Raw genomic sequence first — 26,350 nt, 5'->3', positions numbered from 1 at the left:
TGCCAACACCATAGAATATAGTTGGCTTGATGGAGCCTGGAAATAGGCACATATAAAGACTAGTACATGGTCCTGCACCACAAGGCATACACTATAGCAAAGCACAAGAATAGGGCTGTAGAAGCACACATGAAAACTGTCCTATTTCCCAACCAGAACGGTTCATGTGCAGAGTCAGCACAGCTTGTTGAGAGCATGAGCAGCAGGCCATGCTAGTACAACAAAATCCTGGAGGAAGATAAAAGACAGTAAATCCTAAATTCCCTCAATGCCTTGGAGAACTTCACCTTTCTTTTCTCAATGTGCTATGCATGTACTTCCCCTCTGATTCCCCTCTAAAAAAAAAGAATTAATCAATGTACATTTCATGTTCAATAAGAATCAGATCCCTTTCTGTGCCATTGGGTGGATAATTCACTTCACATCACAAAGGTCACTGGAGGCCTTGTGGACATTATTCGGAGGAAGAGAGCAAGGTCATGACCACACACAAAAAGCTGTCCAACCAGAAGAAGACTGGTTATGTTGATCAGCAACCAGAATGCTACCAGTGAATGTTTTCGCCTGCCAACAAAGGCCAAAGATTATAGTGGAATGTAGTGTTTTGACGCCATGATCTCCCATCTTCCATGAAGGACGCCAAATGGAAGAGATGCCAGGGTGGCCCTCACTTATCATGTGGAAGACAGGACACCTATGGGGAATTGTCAGGAACCAAATATGAGCTGAAAGTTTATCAGCAAATCCTCCAACACTTTCAGGGGAAAACGTAGGTTTTTATAGTAACAGCAAGGCAAGATATCCACTGATATGTATCTCAACAGCCTGAAAGACACTCACATGGATATTACTGCAAAGCCTGGATGCTGTCCAGAGTGGTACAAAACACTAGCTCAAGTCCACTGATTGCGACTGTAGGTCGCAGATTACTATGAATACCTGCAAAACCATTCCGTCGCTCCGCCAGTGACGCCTCCATATGATCCATCATGCCTCGTAACATCACACCATCATATATGGCCGTCAGTCCCTCACGCCTCGTGACACATCACACCACCATATATGGCCGTCAGTCCGTCACACCTTGTGACACACTCCATATATGGCCGTGAAGATCACGACACTGACCTCATCAAACCCTGGAGCCATACATGGAGAAGATTGGATCATCACCTAGATCTGCATATATGGAGCCTCAAACCCTTAGATCTCTATATGGAGCTGCATGACCTTTTCTGACATTCCATATGTTGATCCTTCCCCATCCATCCTTCCTCTTCGATGGGGTCTTCCTTTTGACTAATACCTGTCCATTCAAACTCTAGACGGCCCGCCCCAAAGTTATTATTAGCTTCCAGATTGCTCCTGCCTTGCCAACAAATTAAAGTGCGCAGAAATGTGGTTCACAATCACATGAGCGGCATTTGAATCCGATCGCCGGTCATTTTATCAGTACTCTGTAATCGGAGTGCAATACGCCTCCCAACCAATTGGATCGCGTAGTTGAAACGGAGAAAATGACCACCGATCGGATTAAAATGCTTTGTAAGTGAACAATAAGAAATACAGGCCTACGGGTACTTATACCCACCTGAGGCGAATTGTAACATATGGGATGAGCACTTTATAAAATCCGAAATGAAGCAAGTGGCAAAAACAGGTTTAAATTCCGTCACGACTGTCATGTTTCGGGGCTATTGAATCTTGATGATAATCTGTCCCTTCGTTCATCTTTAACGTTGTAGCATTGGCACTGCACAGTGTGTGCGCACGCGCACGCACGCAGCAGCCATTTCACGTTGGGAGGGACCTTAGAGGGAGGGAGTAGGGACACACTGCACTGCAGGGCAGGCACACACCACCAAGGTATGAGCGGCTATAAGCACCTATTAATGCAACCTCTTAACGTGACTTTATCATGGCATTATATCAGCCCTGTTTAATGTCGTTGCACTTCACGTAGCTTTAATGCAAATCAATTAAAGCTAGCTAGCTAGCAGCGGGCTAACAACTTCTCATATGAATGGGATGCTAGCTTTAGCATGCTGGCTAACTGTTGTGTTGTCCCTCAAAGAATAGATGTTGGTTTATGTGATTTATGTCGTAACCGTAAAGTGCTGGTATTCTCCTTCTAAAGTGTTTCCTGACCTGCACATGCCGTGCACCCGGTAAAGTGTTCTTTGAGATTAGGAGTTGTGCGTGCTTCCTTCTTTTCGATATGTCGTAAACCAACATCACTTTGTGGTTTGATTTATTTAATTGGATTGATTTCCTTTTAATTTCAAGGAGGGACCCTCAAGTTTGATTTGCATTACACCCCACCCCTTTGCAAATACTCAGTGTTCATTTTAACACATTGAGACAATTCAACCTTTTTGTTTGAACTATCTTGGGTTAAACTGCTAGGTCTGAGTTCCAGACCGGTAAGGGTCCATTTGGTTCCATTTCTCAGTTACAAACCTGTAAGGGTCCAATTGGTTCCATTTCTCAGTAACAGACCTGTGTAAGGGTCCATTTGGTTCCATTTCTCAGTTACAGACTTGTAGGGGTCAATGTGGTTCCATTTCTCAGTTACAGACTTGTAGGGGTCCATTTTTGTGGCATAGGAGCGAAATTAATTTAGTCCCTATTTTGTACCGAATCTGGGTTGCACATGGTTTGTTGAACTCCCTCTGGGTGTGTGGACTTAAGTTCATATTGTGTGGATGACTGTTGGTGTTTTCATTATTGTCTGTATAATAACTAAATAATAAAAGAGCTATGATACTTGGGTAAGTAACACCAGGTAAATACTTCACTTATGACTCGTACCAAGATATTTACCATCTCGTCGTGATATCTATATAATATTGACAATTTAACAATTTTGTCCAACCCTAGCCTGTATCAGCAAAGTGCCTTTCTGAACCTGAACATCTTTCCCCTACCATGGTGGATTCTAGGTTCTGTTCAGTTATTCATTTAAATGTTTTTATTTTCTGACTGTGTTTGGCATACTTCTCAGATCAGCAGGCTTCTATTTTTTTATTTTATGAATCAGATATTGTGAAATGCAGTTTATTATATTTGTAGACATGTGATATTGTTGGCTTGTGGTGGACATTTTTGTCAAAATTAAAATGTTTGCCACGACCATACAAAATGAGAGGTCAATATTATTACCAGAAACACAGAGCTAGCCCTGAATGATCATAACAGGTCTGTAACTGGGGTCCATTTGTACACTCAGAGTTAAGGGGGTCCTTGCAAATAAAACATTTGAGAACTACTAGTACTACTGTCATAGTTACGTGTCATAAATATTCTGAAGAAAACCTGGAGACTTGTATGATCAAAAAAGAACAATAACGAAATGATGATAAAAATAATATTCCGATACATATTTTTTGCCATGGACAAGCCAAGTACGGACATATTGATGACCCCCTGCTCATAATTTCTTCCCACAGTGTTGAAAAAATAAAACGCCCAAACTAGCCCGCCGCAACAATGGTGAAAATATTCATCGGGAACCTGGCGCAGGACACCACGGTGGAGGAGCTGCGCTCGCTCTTCTCGCAGTATGGAAAGATCGCCGAGTGCGACATCGTGAAGAACTACGGCTTCGTGCACATGGACGACAGGGCGGAGGCCGACGAGGCCATCCGCAACCTGCACCACTACATGCTCAACGGGCAGCCCATGAACGTGGAGCGGAGCCACGGCAAGTCGCGCGGCTCCGCCAAGCTGCACGTGGGCAACCTGGCCTGCAGCAACCAGGAGCTGCGGGCCCGCTTCGAGGAGTTCGGCAGCGTATCGGAGTGCGATATCGTCAAGGACTACGCCTTCGTGCACATGGATCGCATGGAGGACGCCATGGAAGCCATCGCGAAGCTGGACAACACAGCCTTCAAAGGTGTGAACTCTTAGGGTTTGCGGCGAGGCCAGGGAGGGGCTGCTGTGGAAACCATTCTTGAGCCTGTTAAAGGGGGGGCATAGCAGTGGCAGCCATTTTCTGGTTACAAACCCCATTCATTTTTACCATAGAGATTTCCATTAAAAAAAAAAAGATTTCTCTATTATTTTATTTATTTTATTTTTTTGTATATTACCACAAGAATAATGGCTTCCATTATACTGTATATTCCGTATATACTAACTTTTCAGGAATAGAAAGTCTCTTAATTCCCCAGTGAAAAGTGGGAAAATATCTACAGGCTCACAAAGCATTGCATTGCAAGTGCAACACGTTGTGAGCTTATAGATCAGCTATTTTCCCAAGAATGTTGAATGCCCAAAATAGGGGAAAAAAAGTAATTTGATCCCACTGAGCAGGGAAGTTATTGATACAGCAAAGGTAAGTGAGCTAGGAGAAAGGGTAAGACATAATGGTAAAGGTAAGCCTGAGAGAATGCATTGTCAGTCTTTATAGCTTTGTAGATTGCTTTATAACCGAGTACTGTTTTGTTTTGGATTTGTCTTTTTAGCCAGATGTACAACACATTTTTTCTTTTTCAGCACAAACCAAAAAGGCAGGCAAGAAATGTCAGAATTGCGTTGTCTGTGATTACTGCACGAGTAATTCCTTATGCATCTTTTCTTTTTAAGGAAAACTGATGAGCGTGAAGCTTTCCACTAGCCGCCTGCGTACTGCGCCGGGAATGGGAGACCGTTCGGGTTGTTATCGTTGCGGGCAGGACGGCCACTGGTCCAAAGAGTGCCCTCTAGACCAGAACAGCTGGCGCGGTGGTGGGGCGAACGACTCCGAGCCGAGGTCAAACGGATACGGCGCCTCCTCGAGGTTTGGCGGGCGCGGTGGTGGGCGCACTCGCGATTATCACCCGGGCTACGGCGGCGGCGATCCGGATTTCGGGGACGGCTACGCTCCCGTGCATGGGTTCCCCCGGGGTTCGGCGGCCGGGTACGGCAGGGGCGCGGGCTACGAGAGCGGCATGGGTTACGGGGTTATGAGCGCCGCGGCCGAACACAACATGGCTCAGATGTACGGAAGTGCATCGTCCGCATACGGGAACGGCGGCTCACACTATGGCGCACCGCCCTATCCGATGGCAGGGCGACGGTCGTCCGGCGAGGACAGGGATCCGTACGGGGTCGTGGATTTCTACGAGAAGTACCGGGCGCACCCACCGTACGGAACCGGGGGCTATTTCGAGGAGCGCCATTCCGTCCCGCTGCCCCCACCGCCCTCGTCTCACTCCTCCGCTGCCGCCATGATGCGGGAGCACCACCTGCCGCCCTCAGGCCTCGACCCGTACGAGCGCCACACCCTCCCCCCTCCTCCCCCGCCGCCAGACGCCGCCCTCCCCTCGTACTACGCGATGCGTGACCGGAGTCCGATTCGGAGAGTCCCGGCCGAGGCGCTGCCGGACGGGTACGCGTTTGAGAACTCGCGCCACTCCTCCCTGCCGCCGGCCTCCGCCGCCCCGAGAGGCTCAGCCTACGACCTCGGACCGCGGAACGCCTACGCTGAGCGGCCGCGCTACGCTTACTAACCAAGCTAGCTGCTACAACCGCCGAACTGAGAGCTTGGCCGGCTTCTCTGCGGTTCTCTGGAAAGCCCGAGAGTGCCATTGGACTGACTAATCAAAACGCTAGCTGTTTGATAGTACTGTATATTAGGTCTGGATTATGTAAACTCTCATGACGCCACATTAATGCTTGCTGACCAAAATGGCCAAGTGGACGCCCCCCCCCCCCCCCCCCCCCCTCTCTCTCTCACACCTTGATGGATGCAGGTTGTGTTGTGGTCTTGACCCAGGTGGTGGTGGTGTCACAACAACTGATGCTCGGACGGACGGCCGCCTTGCATTGGTCTCGTTGTCGGCTTAACGTGATTCTGAGGTAGTTTAGTGACGTCACGTGCAGGCGAGTCACTAATGACGCCCCTGTCTCCTAAAGGAGAATTCTGGACTAGCCATTTCCCTTCACCTTATTCTGATGTTATTATATCCTGGAAAGAACGAGAGTGGTACAGGTGAAAAATGACAACTCCATCCTGAGTCCATCTCAGCTCTGACATACATTACAAAACTAGCTTTGCTACAGTACACCACCGTCTTTGCAGAACAGTTATCTCGCCCATCTGACCTTGCTTACTAGTGCTGCACTTATTAATCAAAACATATTGTGATCTAAATTCAGACACCTATGCAATCTCATTTCTATATTTTAGCAAGAATCGTGCAGCACTAGTTGGCTGTCCAATTCATTTTAGTTACTCTTATGTTTTTGCTACAAGAGAGACTAAGATAGGTTTAAGTTGAGCACTTTGTTGTCTGTTTAAAGCCACTGTAGTTGGCTCCAGGTGCCACATTTTGAATGTAGTAGTAATGTTCAGCAACTAAAAGACAATAAATATTTTCATGGAAAAAATTAGAATGGTGTGAGAATCGTGATCTCAGTTCCTGTGGAGGAATGTCGAGATTCACAAACTAGTCCTGGTTTGACTCGGGAAACGCAGAACATGGACTTGCAGGGAAATGGGTAATAGTCGCAAATTGACTTGCTGGAAGATGGGTAATAGACCCATTTTTTTTGCAAATACCTGGAAAAAGACCTGGAAGAGCTCTCATCTGTATATGCGTAACGTGTGCTTTCTCTGCACAAAATAATGAACATATTTTTTGTGTTTGTGGCTTTTAGGTTGTAAAAAAAGACACTGAATGCAAAAGTGTTGATGCTTTATTTGTCACATGACCTGCCTTACACTAGGTACAGTACTACTACTAGGTAGTAAAAAGGTCATTAGGAGACCTGTTATTGCAGTTCCTAGCAACATGTGGTCCAATACAATTTAACTTCTAATCAAGTAGTAAAACGTGTTTGTGTTTTCTAGCTCAAAATATGCCCCCATCATTGTCTTTGCTATTTCAGACGTTGAGCAATATGGCTGCCCATTACCAACAATAACACATGTGACTTAAGCCTGATTTATTCTTAGTGTTTCTACTTCCAGTAGTCTTGCAAAACGAGATTTCCTTTGTGATGCCATCCAAGGCCATTTGGGACACACTGTCACAGACACATGTCTACAACAAAAGTTAATTTTTGAGCGATCAAAACAAGCTCAGAGCTGCGGTGGACTCGGGAAGGAGTTACGAAACGTTTCACCTGTAGGCCTACCACTCATTTGGGATAAAATGGCACCAGATTAAATTAAGAAAACGTTTAAACCTTTTAACTGTAGTTATTCCCATTGGAAGTAGATTTGACCCACGGTAGACTAGATTACATGAGGAACAAGGAATCTGTTTAATGCATGCTACGTGTTTTAAAAGGTGAGTCTTGTAAGTACTGTACATAAAACTATATTGTAGTATCCTCACTCGGCAGCATTTTATTGTATTAATGTGGTCAATTTTATGTTTGTTTTCTTTCGGCCACTTAACCCATTTAGATCGGCTGCCACGTAGCTTTCCCCAAGACCGGCTGCGGGGGCAGCATTGCTTTATTCCTGAAGCCGGGAATGCATGCAGCCGTGCACGTCTGCTTGTAGTTTTGTAGTCTTTTAGGGAATGTGTGCTTGTCTCCTTGTAGTCCTTTTCTGTACTTTTCCGGATACAATTCTGTGAAGTTTCTCAGAAAGACCTCAGGTTTTCGGGTGTCTTTCATAAAACTGCCGTAGGTTTTAGAAAGCCTTTTCAAAATTGGCTTCAGGTCTAAATGGGTTAAAGATACATTACGGTTCACATAAGGGCTGGACAATTAACATAAACATGTGCAAACCGATATTTAGATCCAGACTTAATCCTTGAGAATTGATGAGCAGGTTTCAGTTTTTGTCACACACATCGAATCGAACAAAAACTTCTAATATATTTGATTAAAATCGACTCAATCGAAGTATAATACAAGGTTAAGTGGTGGTAGATAACTAACACCACTTAACCTTGTATTATACTTCGTTGGAATGATGGCATACAAAATATAGAAAATAGCTGATCTACAGTGCCACATTGCGATGAGTTGTGAGCTTGTAGATCAGTTACTTTTCACCTTATTTCTTTTTAATCTTTCATTATCATAATCAAGGCGAATGTTTTAAATAACCGTGCTATTCATTTGAAGACATATCGCCCTGCCCTAGCCCTAGGTGACATGCCTGTGCAACTCACCATAAAAAATGCATGATTGGGGACACAATAGAATGTTGAAAGACATTTGTTTTCTGTAACATTTCATGTTTAATTTAAAAAGCAGGTTTTGCGTACAAGCTGGCATTATTTTCTTGTGTAGGTAGTAGTCTACAGGTTTTAGTTTATTTTGTATTAATTATATTTCTCTCTGAACATTAATACTTCAGTTTATTGTCACACCACAAGGTTACCAGTATACAAGAGTGTTTCCGTGCATTGCAGTAGTGTATGCTATCTTAATGCAATTTAATTTTAATTATCGGTAATGTGGTTTTCATTAAAACTGTGCTCACAAAGATTTTAGGTGTGTTTATTGTGTCATGTGAATTTCACCTGTGTTCCTACAGTAGCAGAGCATGTGAAGCTACCACAGAAGAAGCAGACCAATGGTGTAAACTAATGCAGTTGTTTTCAACCCTTTTCATATCAAGGTCCAATATTTATTCAGCATTGAGCCACATTTGATGACGGTTAGACTCTCAGCCCCAAAACTTAGAATATTTTGTTATCGTTGGATAGGATTTTGTCCACAATTCCATGCTGTATTGATGTTGGTAATGAGATAACAGGCAAATGTTGATCAATATAACAATTCTTCTACATTGTCTAATTGTGTAGACTTAACTAATACACATGTTTTAAAATTATTTAACACTTGAGAGCGTAAAATGAAACCAAATTGACCTGTAAGGTAAGGATCCATTTGGTTTCACTTTACTCTTATATCATATATATGAGAAAACCCTTCAGCATTGTAGATCTGCATTGGTTAGAATAGCATGGAAAAGTTGGTTTATTTCCATAATTCCCTTCAAAAAGTTTAACTTTAAATAGTTTATAGATTCAGTGCACACAACGTAAATTATTCCAAGTATTTATTTGTTTATCTTTACACAAGTTTGGCTTCCAGCTCATAAAACCCACTAAAACAGAATTTCCAATAATTTTAATACTGTGATCACCATTTACTCCTCAGTTTTTGCAGAGAATGAATGTTTTAATCTCTGAATGCCACATTAAGAAATGAGGATGATCAAATCAATCAAAATATGGTACTTTTAAAACAAATGTCAATCTCCAATACTTGTTTGGGAATCCCTTTGCCTTCATCACTGCCTCGATACGCTGTGGCATTGAGGCAATCAGCCATGTGGCATTGCCTGGGAGTTATGGAAGCCCAGGTTTCCTTGATGCTTGCTATCGGCTCTTCTTTGTTTTTGGGTCTGGTGCCCCTCATTTTCCTCTTGACAATACCCCATAGATTCTCAATGGGGTTTAGGTCCGGCGAGTTGGCTGGCCAGTCAAGCACTAATGGCATGTGCATCAAACCAGTTTGTGGTGCTTCTGGCGGTATGGGCAGGGGCCAGGTCCTGCATCTCCATACAGATCCTCAGCAGAAGGAATCATGAAGTCCTCTAAAACATTCTGGTAGACTGTTGCGTTGACCTTGGATTTAAGAAAGCAGAGTTTACCAACACCTGCACTGGACATTGCACCCCAAATCATGACTGACTGTGGATATTTCCAACCCTTTCTCCGAAACGTTACTAGGTCACATTTAGCTTGGGAGAGAGGGTTGATATTTCACACTGGACCTCAAGCAGCTTGGATTCTGTTCCTCACCCGTCTTCCTCCAAACCCTTGGACCTTGATTCCTTCTGCTGAGGATCTGTATGGAGATGCAGATTTCATCTTCCAGCAGGACCTGGCCCCTGCCCATACCGCCAGAAGCACCACAACCTGGTTTGATGCCCATGCCATCACAGTGCTTGACTGGCCAGCCAACTCACCGGACCTAAACCCCATTGAGTATCTATGGGGTATTGTCAAGATGAAAATGAGGGGCACGAGACCCAAAAACAAAGAAGAGCTGATAGCAAGCACCAAGGAAACCTGGGCTTCCATAATTCCCGGGCATAATAATACAACATTTTAATTTTAATTATAAATTGTAAAAAAGGAAAAGAGGGTTCTGTTTCTCCTTTGTTTTGCCAATGGGTGCCCACTGCCCAGATTGTACCAAAGACTATAAAAATGAGACCCAATGCCTCCCCTGCTTGGCACTCCGCATCAAGGGTCGCATGTTGGATGGACTGCAGGTAAGGCCTCACTCACACCTTTCGATCTAGCATACAACATTGATGCATGCTTGTTGTATGAATGTTGTAAGTGTCATGGCCGCCCCAATTTTTTTTATTCGGCTCTAAAATAGGAGTATGAATCGGCCCTTAGTCCCTGTGACATACTAGCATCATGTCCAAGGCCCGGGGGTGCACTACTTGAACATTAAGTAGTGGTGTAAAGTAACTAAGTACATTTACTTAACTTACTTAAACTACTAGTAGCCGCTACTGTACCTAATTACAATTCTGAGGTATTTGTATAGCCTACTTTACTTGAATATTTCCAATTCCAATACTTTGGATCCAACTCCACTACATCACTTGGATCTAAAACTTTTACTTTTACTCCACTATATACTGCATCTATGTGAAAACTATTTAGCTATTAAAGCTATTTACTTTGTAGATTTTGGTTATTAATAGCCTAGTTTATTAGATTAACCACTTCAGCCCTACGTATTTGGAAACATTTTGAAAAACATTTTGATGTCAATACTTTTGTACTTTTAGTCAAGTACATTTTGAATTCTGGGCTTTTATAGGCTATACTTAGAGTATTTCTACATTGCAGTAGGCCTATTGATAATTTTACTTAAGTAAAAATGTGAGTACTTTTCCCAGCACTGACATCTGCCTCATGCATGCTACAGAAACAGGAGATAGGCTAGGCTCCTCCTGCATGCTCCTGCCCTGGGCCACACAGATGAGTAAGGCTGGGACCGACGACCGAGGCAGGGTGCCTAGCCTGGGACCGAGGCTACGACCGAGGCCACATGGCTTGGCAATAATTAGCCTGGGTTCCAGCCTGAATCGCCACTAATTCAGATTCACGGAAACGCAGTGATTCACTCTGGAAACCAGACTAAGAATTAGCCTACTTGCTTAAGTTAGTTATTCTATAGTCTTTCAACTTTTTTTAAATTATCTTTTCTTAGTAGTTTTTGTTTTTTGTGAAGAGAGTTTGAGTAGCAGAGAAAGGTACTTGGATGTATTGTGAAAACACAATTTGGTCACTTTCTACAAACTTTCTTTTTAATCTGGCATTCTTTATAGAACAAAAAAAACACGTTTTATAGGCCTACAGATGAAAAAAAGAAAAATGATATATGAATCACAGAATCAGACAATAAAACATTGACACAATAGTATTGTAGCAATGTTACCCCTCAGTAAAGCCACAATGTGCGCCGAGGAAAAAGCCGATCTACAAACTCAACTCGTCGCGGATGCGACCACAATGGCTTCCATGTGTGCTTGTAGATCAGCTATTTTCGGCGCGTGACGCCGTCGTACGGAATACTGAGGGTCAAAGTAAAAAGCCAGCACACCAGCACGGATGGGAAAGTAGGCGGGAATCTTAATGCGATTGACAACCCAAACGGTCCAATCAGCGTGCAGCGTGTGCGCCGGCGGAACCGCGCTCGGCCAATAGCAGCGCGTCACGGTGACGCGGCCGCTCGTCCTTTGTGGTTCAGCGCGGTGCGCCATTTTGAGTTTTTGACCAGAGATACACGACACAGTGACCGTACGTACACGTACCGCTAGAAAAACACTAATTTAAACCATTTCTTGTATATTTATATATATAAAAAAAACACGACGTGTTGGAAAACCTTCTGGCGTTTCTCGCGGAGTAACATTTTTGTTTTTGTTTTGGCGGTGGTTAAATAAATGGCCACGGGAGCGAACGCGACGCCACTGGGAAAACTGCACCCCAGCATCGGCGCCAAGCGAGGCTTCGACGCTGGGCCGGGCGGAGGAGGCAACGGTCTCATGCCCACCCCACAGGGCGCTCTCCCCGTGCCCTTCGCGTCCCTCGGGGCCTTCCAGGGGGCCGCCGGTGGACCCGGAGGCGTCGTCCCGGGCCTCATGCAGCAGCAGCCCGGTGTTGTTGGCGGCCTTCCGGGCGTCGCCTTCCCGCAGTTCAACCCCGCGGTGGCTGCGGCCGCCGCTGCCGCGGCCGGGTTCGCGCAGCAGGCCGCGGCGCAGCACGCTGCCGCCGCCGCCGCTGCTGCTGCCGCTGCAGCGGGGATCAACAAACCAGGTAGGCTATTTATTGATGCTAATAGTGTGTCCGTGCTGCTGGGGTATTTTGCCTATAACCTTTCGGGACCTTATTCTTTGTTTTTGGAATAGAATACCACATCCCCAAATACAAAAATAGGTAAATAAGGTCCCGAAAGAGTTAGGAGGATTATCCCGGCTCGTGGCTAGTACGCATCTACGAGGCTTTTAAGAGGCCTGTTCTCTTGCCCTGCACGAAACGAAACGCAAGGGGGGTTCGAGACAAAACGACTTAATTAATTTATGGGCCGCCAAAAACATTGGTTATTTATTAAGACTCTAAAAAATGATTTCGAACCCTCGAAATGACTTTCATTAGAATATGGACCTTTAAAATGACTAATTTGTTCTCAAATGTACTATCATTAGGCCATGCACCCCCATTTCAAAATTATTCTGGACCAAGGATCCCGATAGGATCCCGATAAGAAAATAGACCCCTCATAAGACAGAGCCACACAAATACAACAGCTGGTAGCACAAATATTTTGTTGATTGAACACTTAGTCAGAAATGTAAACATCACATGGTACAGTCAGACATTAAGGCTAAAGGATATCACAAAAAAAAGTCATGGGGACTTTCCATTGTGGTCTTAAATGTAAGACAAGTGAGATATTAGCAAAAGGTTTATCATTGCTACACTGCTGTGTATTTTGAGTCATCGGTTTACATTGGTCTCATTCCAGCTCTTTCGTAAACAAAATATGAAATTTATGTTGGTCATCTTCATCTATTTCATCCAATCAGGAGAGGGAAACCATTTATCTGATTTAACGTTAATAGTGTCCAATTTTGCCTTCTCATTTTGTGAGTACGAGTTCTCCCTCTCCTGTGTGGATCAAATGGATTTTTTTGCTGACCTGAATATGTATTTTGTGTTTACTAAAGAATTTGTTACTGGACGCTCTATAGAAACGAGGGAATTTGGAGCCATTTAACACTTATTTTAAACAAAACTAATGACTTTCCCCCTCCAATTAGGGATACGTTTATTGAGGTACTTTGATTTAAGACTTAAATCAACCTACCTCAATAAACCTCTTGGTTTTAGCATAACTGTGTGTGAATAACACAAGCATTCCCCCGTGTTTTCATTTCTAACGTAGACTTGGTTAAGTCTAGTGCTTCACGATTCTTGCTCAAATGTGAATCTCGATTTTCCTCCACAAGAATTAAGATCACGATTCTCACATGATTTTTTTAAATTTTATTAACATACCAGTATATATTGTCCTTAGTCTGTAGTTGCTGAACATTAATTCAAAATGCTCACCTGGAGCCAACTACTAGTACTTTGGCTTTAAACGGACAACAAAGTGCTTGACTTGAATTGGACAGCAAACTAATGCTGCACGATTCTTGCTCAAATTTAGAAATGAGATCGCATTGGTGTCTGAATCGATGTTGCAATCTTTTTTTTATTATTTATTGTGCACACTACATAAGTCACTGTGCTACATAAGTCACTGTGCGTTGTTGTTTTGTATTGCGTCACACAGACTTCGGTAATAAGAAAGGCAGGAAGAGGAGTCGATGGAGCAGCGAGACGCCGGACCAGAAGACGGTCATCCCTGGCATGCCCACGGTCATCCCGCCGGGCCTGACGCGGGACCAGGAGAGAGCCTATATAGGTAAACTGGACTTCAATGTCATTACGTTGGCTTGTTGTAATATATCACACACCAATATTATAATGTTAGATGTATTATCATTAACTTTTGGGATGATCTGTGACTTGGTTCAAATAGGTAATTGCATTTGTTTTAGGGATTTTGTTCATGGTTGCTGAGTTCCCATTAACTGCACCGGTGTAATTAATTATGACTAAGTAATTATGACCAAAATAGTCCCAGTTGTTATTAAATGTCTATTACTATTACATTTTATAATGCATCTTACCCTTTGGCATTCGGCCAGCTCATTCCACAAGCCGGCTACTAGAAGTGTCGGAATTCAGCAACCAAAATCCAATGAGCAGCAGTAACATGAACCTTTATTCATAAAGTGTTAATTCTCCCGTGTTGGCAAGTGTTTTTTTCTGTGATGTCGGTTGGGGGGTTTGCATACCATTGGGCACCCATTAGCAAGTGAAGCTTGCAGAGAGAGAAATGGCCAGATGCCACTGCTTGCAGATTTGATCATTGTACTGAGAGCGTCAGCGGGTCACTCACTGTCTTGCCTGTTTCCCCCATCCCGCCCTGCCCTGTACATCATCAGTATCGTTCCCTTCCCTTAAGTTGCATGGAGAGGATGACGCTCATGCCGTCCTTCTAAACATGCTAAATTATGCTTCTGTTTCCCCCTGGGTATCACGTGTGAGCAATGCTGCTTCAATGGCAAAATACTATCAACACTCCGGTTTGACCCCATCCGCGATTTACTTAGATGTTGGTGGATCTCGCTTAAACAACAACTTAGGCCATGTGTACTTTGGTCGTGCGATCAATGGTGGAATTGGCTATTTTACAAACTCACAACGTGTCAGCCTTGTGAGCCTGTAGATGAGCCTTCATTATGACCAAAATGGGGTCGACACGCCAGCGTGAAAGTGGTAAAACAACAAATTGTAGTTAGACGAGGTCTACCCCCCAAACCAAGTCAAATGGTTTAGTCTGCCCCCCATATCATATCAAATGGTAGATAAGGACACGTGTAGCCTGGCGATGCCTTCCAGCAGCAGTGTTGGCACCTACGCGCTGCCTTCATGCGCCCTCACGGGGGGCTCCGTGAAGCCAGACGGATTCCTTTGTCAATAACCAGGAAAAAAAAGTTATTGATGTGCCGTTATTGATTCTCTCATTGTTAATGGTTGGTCTTCCTTGGTATGTAAACATTCATTTGTGCCTACCTTCCGTTGTCACACACTTATATTTTACTTTTTTGATCATTCAATAGACCCCCCCCTTTAAAAACAATATAAATATATGAAATAGGGGGTTGTACTCATCTCTCTCAGTGCATCCGCAGTAATGAGCTCAATGAATGTTGACTGTCTGTCTGGGTGGGGGTGGGGGGTTCATTCTTAACCTCATAATGTGCATGAGATGAGTGATGTCCTTTTTTCATTCCTTTTTCTGAATGTGAGAGAGTTGCCTCGATGTAACAGTCTGTGGCCCCCTCGCTCGGGCTTCTAGCTCTGCAGAATGTTATCACCTGTCTTATTATTAAACCCACTCAACTGATTAGGGACTTATGCGACCTTGATGTCTCCTTAAAATGCCAGAGCCACGTTTATATTACGAAACGAACGGCACACAGACCGTAGTAGAGTAATCCTCTCTTTCAGAGGGAGAATAGTATAAATTTAATTTAAATATGGCTGGAGTGAGTGAGTGGCAGGCATTTTTAGGAGGAACCCTGGTCCTGTTCATTGACTGAGATTTTGCAGTTTTGTTCTTGAAACCTTCCATCGTGTCTGGGATGCCAAAAGATACTTAATCTTAATTAGAAACAATTACACAAAACAAAATAATAAAAACGGATATATATATTTTTTAGAGTTCTAAAGTGTACCAGCAACATTTCAATAATTTGTTCTGATTTTCCCCAGAAAGGATCAAGGGTTTTCATGTTCTTGCTATAATCTGCTGATGAGATGTTTTTGTTTGTTTGTTTTTGTTTAATCTCCCTTTGTGTTTTTAACGTAAAATTACTTCATCATGTCTTCTCTGCCTGAGTTATACATTTATATAAAAAAGAGACAGTGCTCTTAATGTTGAAGTGCACCATCTCGCCATGAATGATGTTGTTGTTGGTTGTTTGTTGTGGTAACCACATTTCTCCCCATCCTTGTTTTTTTTTTTTCTTTCCTAACCTGAATTCTTCCAGTCCAACTGCAGATCGAAGACCTGACTCGTAAACTGCGAACAGGAGACCTGGGAATCCCTGTTAACCCTGAGGACAGGTCGGAAACACAGATTAAACCCCCCTGATGTTACAGTAACACTTTCTCTACCTTCTTTGACCGTTTTCTGTACGAAGACAAAACAGTTGCTTACTCGTTAACGTGCTAGTTCCTTGATTAGCGCATATATTCTCTCAGATGCTATGCTAAATGTAGCTGACTACAGTTTTTCTTGGTGGTATTTAAGCCTATTGCCTCTTCATACTCCAGTTTTAGGTGATAAGGTGGTTAGTAAAAACGGAGAGATGTGTTCGTGTGAGAGGTGACCAGCGTGATGTCATGTTGTAGTTTTCGGTGGTCACCTACTCACCTTATCACCTAAAACTTGAGTAACAATAGGCCTTTAGTCACATATTTACTCTAGTGGACACAGCATTTATCCTATACATTTTGGAGGCTGTATTCTGTGAAAGGTTAACGCCCTATGTCAGTTAGACTAAACTCTGAATTCATACTCAGCAGTGGGTGTGATTCTTTTTTTTCTGGTCATTTTTCCCATAGAGATTATTTTAAGCCTAGAATCAATCCTGGTGAGTCATGACCATAACGCCTTTGATTCTGTAAAAAAATGAAGAATGCTAAACAAAGGGTATTTATTAAATGTAGTATATAATATAATTCATTATTCAATTATTATTTTCCCCACAGAATCAAAGGTTTTGTGGTCATGATTCACCAGGATCTTGGATGGATTGATTCCTGGCTTAGAATAATTGATATATTTTGTAAATCTCTATGGGAAGAAATACATTAAGTTTTCAGTGGAAATGAGTATAAATTAGGCATAATTGTAGTCTTACTTTAAAATGTTTGTAGATTTCTATATCTGCACCACTTTTTCTCTTAGGTCTCAACTATATTTTTTAATATGACAATGTTCATAATATGCTTTAAAATTACTTTCTGCATGCTGAGATTTAGTGTCAGGTAAATTAGAAAAAAAACAACATAACTGACAGGAATAATAAACTTAAGTTTTAATCATTGCGGTTTCTGTTAAGTTACGAGCACAGGAGAGTGGTTACGTAAGTCCTCGCCTGACGGAAGCTATCGCAATTTAACAGACAATATAGTTATTTTTACGTAAACATTCACAAGATTAATTAAGAGGCGATGCTTTAGTGATCTGCGGTACCATATGTATAATTGCATGTATGTCATCGCTACATAATGACGCTGTCTTGGGTGTACTTGTCAGTTGTGCTTGCCAACTCCGCTGACGTTGAGCTAATTATTTGCCTCCCAAAGTTCTTAGTTTCCTAGACGGTCTCGAGTCTTGATATGTTTTCATTACGTCTCAAACTTTGCATGACATGCTAAGTAGTCAATGTTGACTGACTGTTGTTGTGTGGATGATTGTGTGAAATATTAATGATGCCTAATGTATATGAAGACACACATCTTTCCCTCAATCATCCTGATTCCTGAACACAGGTTTTGGGGGCAAATAGTTCTGACCAATAAATGATTAATTTAAAACCCTGTATACCAGGGTACCCCAGGGCTCTCTATATTAGGTCGGCACCCTCTCCCCTGCCTCTCCCTCTTAATAACAAATCTCTCTGCCGGAAATGGCCGATCTACAAGCTCACAACATTGTGAGTTGTAGACCTGCTATTAACGTCCAATGTTGGCCCCCTCTAGCATAGGAACGTCATGGTTAGTGTGTGGCTAAGCTCTTTGTGAGCTGTTGAGGTTTAATGTGGATCATACAACCCCTACTTCTGTTTTGAGAAAAAAAGAATTTATTTGTACAAGATAAAGAAACAAATTTAAAGTCCCACACTGATAAGAGTTGAGTATTTCATATTTTATAATTTGTAGTAATAGGGCTACATTTCCCAGTGCTGATCATTGTTCTCCTCCGCCTAGTGCCACTATTAAAAGTATTTGACTATGATTCAACCTGAGAAATGCATTGCTTAATGACTATATTACTAAGCATTGGTCATGGCCATTGAATGGTGTTCCCATTATGTGACTTCCAACATTTCCCACCAAAGGAAGGGCTTGGTTCCAGTTTTCCCCACGTGTAGGACGGTTGGGTTCTGGAAGAAAGAACAACTCCCAGAATCCTCCTGGGGTGTGTTCTGGGGACTTAACCACTTGGGCTGTGGCTAATAACAATAACAATAATAATAGTGTCCATTTATAAGGATTTATTCCTGCAGGAAAATGCCATTGTGCTCAGAAGTGTGTGAGACTTAAAAGTCCCGGTCCTTATTTTTTTTATTTACTTTTTACATGCTATAGTTTCTTCATCATAATCTTTAATCAGACATTTCCACAGCGATCGTAAAAAGTTGACTCCAGGTCACTTCTATACGCTCACTCTGAACCTCAACCAAATAACCAGGGTTTCAGGTCCTCACCGCTGGAACTTTCAAGCATAACATTGAAAGACCTATTATTTTTTATTTTATTTTTTTCCTCCTTACTCTTACTTCCTCTTCTGAATTAATCCAAGTGGTCACTCACTGACTCGTTTTTTGGTTCTCTCGTCTTAAGAGAGAGCGCATTATCATCCTAGGAAAAGGGTTGAAACATCTAATCTTAATAATTCCTTTTCTCTAACCCTCAAATTACCCCCACGACGACTTAACCCCCTTCTTCAAGCACAGAGCCTCCTCTTAACGAAGCAGGTTTTCAACAGCCATCATGCCTGCCACCATGGGGAGGTAACACGGACCTCTGCACCGGCCGAGCCTCAAAGCCCCCCCATCTCAACGGGCAGCTTTCAAAGCCAGCATTTCACTTCAAACACTTTACTTTAGCGTTGCCCCCAACCTTCCTTTTCTGGTAGCCACTAGGCCAACAGTCCTGTATGCAGGTTTATATATATGGCCATTTCACGAAGGTTTTATCTCCTTTAGTTCTTTATCTTCTTAATATTTTTTGTTGTAATTTACTAGTGTATTGGTTTTATATAACCGCTAGTCCGCTACACACTTTTAGGTTGGCACCCCCTGCCGCCCCCCTTTTTATTTATTTTTACCTGAAATTGAGTGATAAATGGGACTCGTAATTTGGCTTGCACACTCTTTTCTATTTCAAATTGTTGCTGCATTATCATCAGCATGAGTTACATAGATATACCCAGCCCTGTTTGCTTAAGAGATAATGTTTTATCCATATTTCTAAATTCCTTTTTTTCCTAAGTGATGGCTTTCATAAGTTATATCCACTTTTATCCATTATTAAAGAGTCTCTATAGCACGGGACATGTCATCGTCGCTCTGATCCTAGAGTTTCCGTACTGGTTAACAACAAACATTGTCTTGGTAAAAAGGCTCAGGTTAGACTGTAGACACGTTTAGGGAATGTGTGTGAGTGTCGGTGCCGTGGCTTCACGTCCAGAGTGATGTTGACGGTGTCTGCTGGTCGCTTCTGTGCTCCGCAGGTCGCCCTCTCCGGAGCCCATCTACAACAGCGAGGGAAAGCGGCTGAACACCCGCGAGTACCGCACGCGCAAGAAGATCGAGGAGGAGCGCCACTCGCTCATCACCGAGATGGTGGGACTCAACCCCGAGTTCAAGCCTCCCGCCGACTACAAGTAGGAGCTCCATTTGACCATTTAGGCCAGGGGTGCCTGCACTTTTTTGACTTGAGAGCTACTTTCAAAATGACCAGCTCAACATGATCTACCCACTCAAAATTGTATCTCATTGCTGAAAATAGTTTTAAAATGTACCTAAAGGGGCTTTGGAATAGCGGTGCTGGCGTAACAAGCCCACTCAGAATGAGAAATGGAGGCAGATGTACAAGCTTTGTGCCGCCCTGCAAGCTTGTAGATCTGCTATTTTTTTAATAGCCAAGGCAAAAATGTAAGGTGACACAGATGCTTTCCCTGTTTTAATCCAGATCGACTTGCAGTAAGCAAGGTAAAACACGATATATACAAAAATAATTATCAAAAACCTCAAAAAATGTAGTTAGTTGGTTTCCTTCCGACAGCAACAAAAATAATCAATCTGTACATTGAAACTCTACACACTGTAGGAGGCCAGGTCTACAAATTAATTTGCCATCTGTCTTATGACAGGCTATGTAAATTGCATTTTAAAGTTTGCATAAGACTGCAAGGTCGATCTCTTTTGGAGCACAAGACCCACAGACTATTTTAGAGCACAAGTTCCACATTGGAGCCACACCGTTTGGCCATGCGGTGTATTGAATTGATTCTTGCCTGCAGCAATTATGCCTTAGATGCCAGACAAACTCAAAAACATGAATTATTTCACTACCACGTACGTATATATACATACCCCCAAGCTATGGGACGTTATTTGCTAAGTACGTGTGTGTATATATACGTACCCCCTCATATACTCCGTGTATATAGTGGTTGAGCCCCAGCGCTGCTTTTAACATTGGTCCGGTTGCTATGCAATGCCTCCGTCACCACCAGCTATGGGACGTTGCAACTCCATTTACCTCGGTTCAAAGCAGGATTTTCAAACCTCTATAAGTCTGAATCTAGTAGAGCTGTCCTTTCAGCCATCCAAAGTTCGGATGTCATTTGTGGCTTTGTCTCGCATCGCTCCCGACATGTAAACATTTCTGGCAACAGGTAAACGGTGTGCGCTAATGCTAATGATAGAAAATGGTTGAGTGTGTGTGCAGGAGGCCACAGCAAGACTCTTAAAGTGGACGCAGGTGGTGGCACAGGTTAACTACATTTATGCTAACGGCTAGCAGCAAAAAAAAGAGTTAAGCTCCTCTAAAAGGTCTAAAAGGCTCCTCGGCTCCATCTGATGTGTGTCTTCGTTCACCTCACTTGTGATGTTATTATTTCCCACATTGCTCGCTCCGTGGTTGGTCTTGATATATTTTAATGTCCTTGTTGTTCTCCACAGACCTCCAGCCACCAGAGTAAACGACAAGGTCATGATCCCCCAGGATGAATACCCAGAGATCAACTTTGTTGGTCTGCTCATCGGACCACGGTGGGTTTGAACCCAACACTCTGTTCTGGTGCCTGCAGGAGATTTGACTTTACTTCTTTTCAAAGTGTAACGGATAAGAATCGGAATCAAACTTTATTGTCAACACAATACAAATTGCATGGCTGAAAGTCTTAATTGTCTAGGTCCATCAATGCAGTTAAAAAAATAAAAAATAAAAAAATTATATATAATATATATATATATATATATATATATATATATATATATATATATATATATATATATATACACACATATATACACATATATTTTATATATACATACACACACACACACACAGTGGCAAAAAAACTACTGGCCTTGTCAACCCATACCTCCAAACAGAATAGTCCTATCTGATTGCATTAAACAACGTTAAACTCACTTTGCCACTCGATTTGCCACTCCCATTATGCATGTGAATCTCCATTGCTGATCTACAAGCTGACAACACTTGACACTGTGGCAAGTTGATCATAAAAAGGATGCCATCTTATGGTCTGTCCTGTGTGTGCATGTGCAGTGGCAACACCCTGAAGAACATCGAGAAGGAGTGCTGCGCTAAGATCATGATCCGTGGCAAAGGCTCCGTGAAGGAGGGCAAGGTGGGCCGCAAGGACGGCCAGATGCTGCCGGGTGAGGACGAGCCCCTGCACGCTCTGGTGACTGCCAACACCATGGAGAACGTCAAGAAGGCCGTGGAACAGGTCAGTACGGCCTATTCATACTCCAGTTTAAGGTGATAAGGCGACCACCGAAACGGAGGTTTGTAAAATCAGCGATGTGTTTGGGTGAGCACTGAGTCGCTTATCACCGCAGTGTGACGTCATGTTGTAGTTTTCGATGTTAACATCGGTCACGTACTAATTGTCCGAGGTGTGTGTGTGTCTGTCTCCCAACAGATCCGCAACATCCTGAAGCAAGGCATCGAGACGCCCGAGGACCAGAACGACCTGAGGAAGATGCAGCTCCGAGAGCTGGCCAGGCTCAACGGAACCCTGAGAGAGGACGACAACAGGTCAGCTTTATGTCCACTTAACTAACTGATACACTCTGAGAGAGAACAGGTCTGCTTTATGTCTAAACTAACTGAGTCACTCTGAGAGAGAACAGGTCAGCTTTATGTCTCAACTAACTGAGTCACTCTGAGAGAACAGGTCCGCTTTATGTCTAAACTAACTGAGTCACTCTGAGAGAGAACAGGTCCGCTTTATGTCTAAACTAACTGATACACTCAGAGAGAACAGGTCCGCTTTATGTCTAGACTAACTGAGTCACTCTGAGAGAGAGAACAGGTCAGCTTTATGTCTAAACTAACTGAGTCACTCTGAGAGAGAACAGGTCAGCTTTATGTCTAAACTAACAGTCACTCTGAGAGAACAGCTCAGCTTTATGTCCACTAAACTAATGTGATTCACACAAAGAGGACAACAGGTCAGCTTTATGTCTAAACTAACTGAGTCACTATGTGAGAGAACGGCTCAGCTTAATGTCCACTAAACTAACTGATTCACTCTGAGAGAACAGCTCTGCTTTATGTCCACTAAACTAACGTGATTCACACAGAGAGGACAACAGGTCAGCTTTATGTCCACTAAACTAACGTGATTCACACAGAGTACAACAGGTCAGCTTTATGTCCACTAAACTAACGTGATTCACACAGAGGACAACAGGTCAGCTTTATGTCCACTAAACTAACGTGATTCACACAGAGAGAACAGGTCAGCTTTATGTCCACTAAACTAACGTGATTCACACAGAGGACAACAGGTCAGCTTTATGTCCACTAAACTAACGTGATTCACACAGAGGACAACAGGTCAGCTTTAAGCCCAGTCTGATAACAGTTCAACTAAACTGATTCAGTACCTTTTCATGATACCGGTATTAAAGATATCAAATGTGGCAATAGAAGACATGTTCAGAAGCATCTTCCATACAACCATAATGGTCTTGCTGTTATGGAAGTTTCTTATGTTACTTTAAGTAAGTTAAACATATCGGGAAGATGCCAGACTCAATGTCAGGCAGGTAACAGATGGCTCCCCTTACATGGGCATAGGGCTAATTTAGGTACCTCTCTCATTAGTGACTTGCATAGTTTAAGATATTTGTAAATAGATTGGGGCGAGTCGGCTGTCTGTAATGAGTTTATCATGGAACAACAGGTGATCATTAGCTCCCTTGCAGTTTCATATAGTAATACATTAAATTAATCAATAATACGTTACGTGAATTTTGTCCACATTGCATATTTTATAAAAGCAAAGGTTAAAGAATCAGTTATTTCTTCAACTGGTTGGCGTCATGTAGAACAGCAAGAACATAGGAGGTTTAGAAACATAATTCTACATAGTTTGCTAATTGTTTAAGCAAAGCACTTTTATTTTTATAGCACATTTCAACAAGGCAATCCAATGTGCTTCACGTCATTTGGATGCAATAAAACAAGAAGTAGGGCCTAAATGGAAACAAGACCGTGAGGACTAAGTGTTTGATTGTACCTAGTTGCTGTTTTTACATTTCTGTCAAATAAACTATTCAATCAATTTAAAAAAGAGTTCACTATGGCTGTAGTGTCTTTATCTGCCATTAGTAAAGTTTCATGTGTTTTTGTGTTTCAGGATCCTGCGTCCGTGGCAGAACTCTGAGCCTCGCAGCATCACCAACACGACACTCTGCACCAAGTGTGGAGGAGCAGGACACATCTCTTCTGACTGCAAATACACCAGGTACACACATGAGAGAAACTTTAGGGTTTTACTTGATCATACTACTATCGCTACACGAAGGCATCAAACGTAGCAGATCCGGCCCTGACGGCCGGCGTTGTGGTCCGGGAACCTAGGCTGGTAATCCCATACCATATCCCGACGACCGTTGCTGTGTCACTCCCCATCTCCTGTCAGTCTACTCTACTCTATTCTATCAAGGCAGAAAAAGCAACTAAAACTAACAGATCCAAGAGCTTGAAATGCTGTGCGTAGCGGCACACTTTGAGCTTGTTGGAGCTGCAATTTTTGAATTTGAATCCTGAATGGTTTTCATCCGACAGACGATATTTAAAAAAATTAAATATCGTCTGTCGGATGAAAACCATTCAGGATTTAAATGATTCTAAGTATTCAGTGGAATAATTGCTAAGTCACTGAATGAAGTTCACTCGCAAGGTCTAAATCAGGTTTTCACTTGGCAAAATGAAAAATAGCTGTAAACTCGCGACACTTGAGCCTTTTTTTGCTGTTCACTGTATGGCAACGTTTTAGAGCTTTAACGTGGTTAATAAAGTGTTTGTGCTGCAGTTCGTTTTCAGCTCACGGGCGTTCGGGCGGAGGAGGAGGAGGTGGAGGAAATGGGGAGCCTCCCCAATCGGCCCAGGACAAGGCCCGCATGGACAAGGAGTACCTGTCCCTCATGGCCGAGCTGGGGGAGGCCCCTGTCCCCTCTGGGGGTGGAGGAGGAGGACACAACAACCATGGAGGAGGACCGCGAGGAAACAACAACCAGCCCCCGCCGGTCAGTATCTGTTCACATGGATTAACCCATTTAGGACTGAGACCAGATTCTACAAATGTCTTCTAAATCCTGACAGATTTCTGAAGAACTATATGTGTCTACGTCAGTGGTTCTCAACCTATTTCATGTCAAGGAGCCCCAGAATGATGTTATTTGGCTGCCCCCCCCCCCCCCCAGAAGCGGTGCCACACTATGAGCTTGTAGATCTGCTATTTTTCAATAGCTAAAGTATAACATCATGCTTAAGACACCAAAAGGGGTTCCCTGAATGGGTTAAACATTAAAGTTCCCATTTACAATCTGAAGACTTGTAGTCTGAAGACTCACCTCTTCATCTTCAGACTCCACCTTAGCCCGTAGCATTTGCCATGCAAAGGCTAAATTTCACTGCGGTAACTGTGACTAATCGTACGACTTTGACTTTGCCCGTAGCACTTGCCATGCGAAGGCTAGAAATGTAATTTAGATAGCATCTCATGTAGACTGATGGCAGGTCATTGATGACCTGACATCTTATAGTGTTTATAGTTTCAATGTATACTGATAATCTACTGTTAGATGGATGTATTACCGTGTGCTGTTCTTGCTTACTGTAAATCACTCTTGATTAAGAGCATCTAGGCATTTAGTAGCCGCTCTTAATCCAGAGCGACTTGCAAGGTAAACATTAAATGCATAGAAATATTCATCTAGGATTGTAAGTAAACCAATAACCTATTGTCAGTATAAAGTATCTAAACAGTATAATGTCAAGAAAAAGTACATTGAAAGTTGAAGTTCTCAGCCACGACTGATTTGTCATTTTGATTCCATATTGAAAAAAGTATTGTCATCAGAATTTTGTTTTCTTTCCAAAAATGTATACTTGTGACAGGCCTGTGACAAACTGTCGTGTATGTGTGTGTGCGTGTCCACAGAACCGACCTCCCTGGATGAACTCGGGCCACTCGGACCGGAACTTCCACAGCATGCACGGGGGCCATGGAGGAGGTCACGGAGGAGGTCACGGGGGAGGTCATGGAGGTCACGGGGGTCACGGCGGGGGCCACCACAACTATCCTCCCCCCATGTCCAACATGGGAGGACCCCCCATGCCTCCTAACCCCAACGGCATGCCCCCACCCTGGATGCAACCCCCTCCCCCGCCCATGGGCCAGCAGCACGGACACCCAATGGGTAGGAAGCACTGAGTTGTACCGAAAATAGCAGATCTACAAGCTCGCAACGTGTCTCACTGCGATGCGTTGGCGGCTTGTAGATTGGATATTGTCTTCATGTCAACTTGTATCGCAGTGGAAATGATGGAATTTTTAATTCTTGTTTTCAAGAAGTATGCACATTTATTTTCGTGCCATTAGCTTATTATTATTTTTGTCATTAGTTCATCCACATCCCCCAATGCGTAAATACCTCTTAATACATACCGTACATGACAAAGAGGACGGTGCAAGAAAAATATGAAATATCTATGTAACTTGTTATCCATGTAACTGCCTGGATTGTCACCTTTCAATCTCTTGTTTAATAAGCATAATTATTGCTTTTAGTCAAGTTGTGCAATGGTTACATTCTGGTCAATTCTGCATCTGTATCAATGATATCCCAGTAGACTTGGAAGAAAGTATGAAAATAGGTAATTGTTTGCTCATGACTCGG

At 43.0% G+C, this 26,350-nt stretch overlaps 1 protein-coding gene across 1 annotated transcript in view; it reads left to right on the top strand.

The window, feature by feature from the left end:
* Positions 1–1,798: 1,798 nt before the first annotated feature.
* sf1 (splicing factor 1) overlaps positions 1,799–26,350 on the top strand; it is a 28,410-nt gene continuing 3,858 nt past the window's right edge. Inside the window, exons 1-13 of the mRNA XM_079491298.1 lie at positions 1,799–1,866; positions 3,450–3,895; positions 4,588–5,473; positions 11,929–12,302; positions 13,825–13,956; positions 16,154–16,229; positions 19,630–19,782; positions 21,086–21,175; positions 21,699–21,882; positions 22,078–22,193; positions 23,803–23,910; positions 24,481–24,694; positions 25,612–25,870. Of these exons, the coding sequence (XP_079347424.1) occupies positions 3,490–3,895; positions 4,588–5,473; positions 11,929–12,302; positions 13,825–13,956; positions 16,154–16,229; positions 19,630–19,782; positions 21,086–21,175; positions 21,699–21,882; positions 22,078–22,193; positions 23,803–23,910; positions 24,481–24,694; positions 25,612–25,870 (2,998 nt within the window). The 5' untranslated portion in view covers positions 1,799–1,866; positions 3,450–3,489. The remainder of the gene's footprint in view (positions 1,867–3,449; positions 3,896–4,587; positions 5,474–11,928; positions 12,303–13,824; positions 13,957–16,153; positions 16,230–19,629; positions 19,783–21,085; positions 21,176–21,698; positions 21,883–22,077; positions 22,194–23,802; positions 23,911–24,480; positions 24,695–25,611; positions 25,871–26,350) is intronic.

This window comes from Electrona antarctica, assembly GCF_951216825.1.
Source record: "Electrona antarctica genome assembly, chromosome: 21".
Taxonomy (NCBI): Eukaryota; Metazoa; Chordata; class Actinopteri; order Myctophiformes; family Myctophidae; genus Electrona; species Electrona antarctica.
The sequence above is the reverse complement of the archived record's forward strand: the minus strand, read 5'-3'. Positions and strand labels throughout refer to the sequence as shown.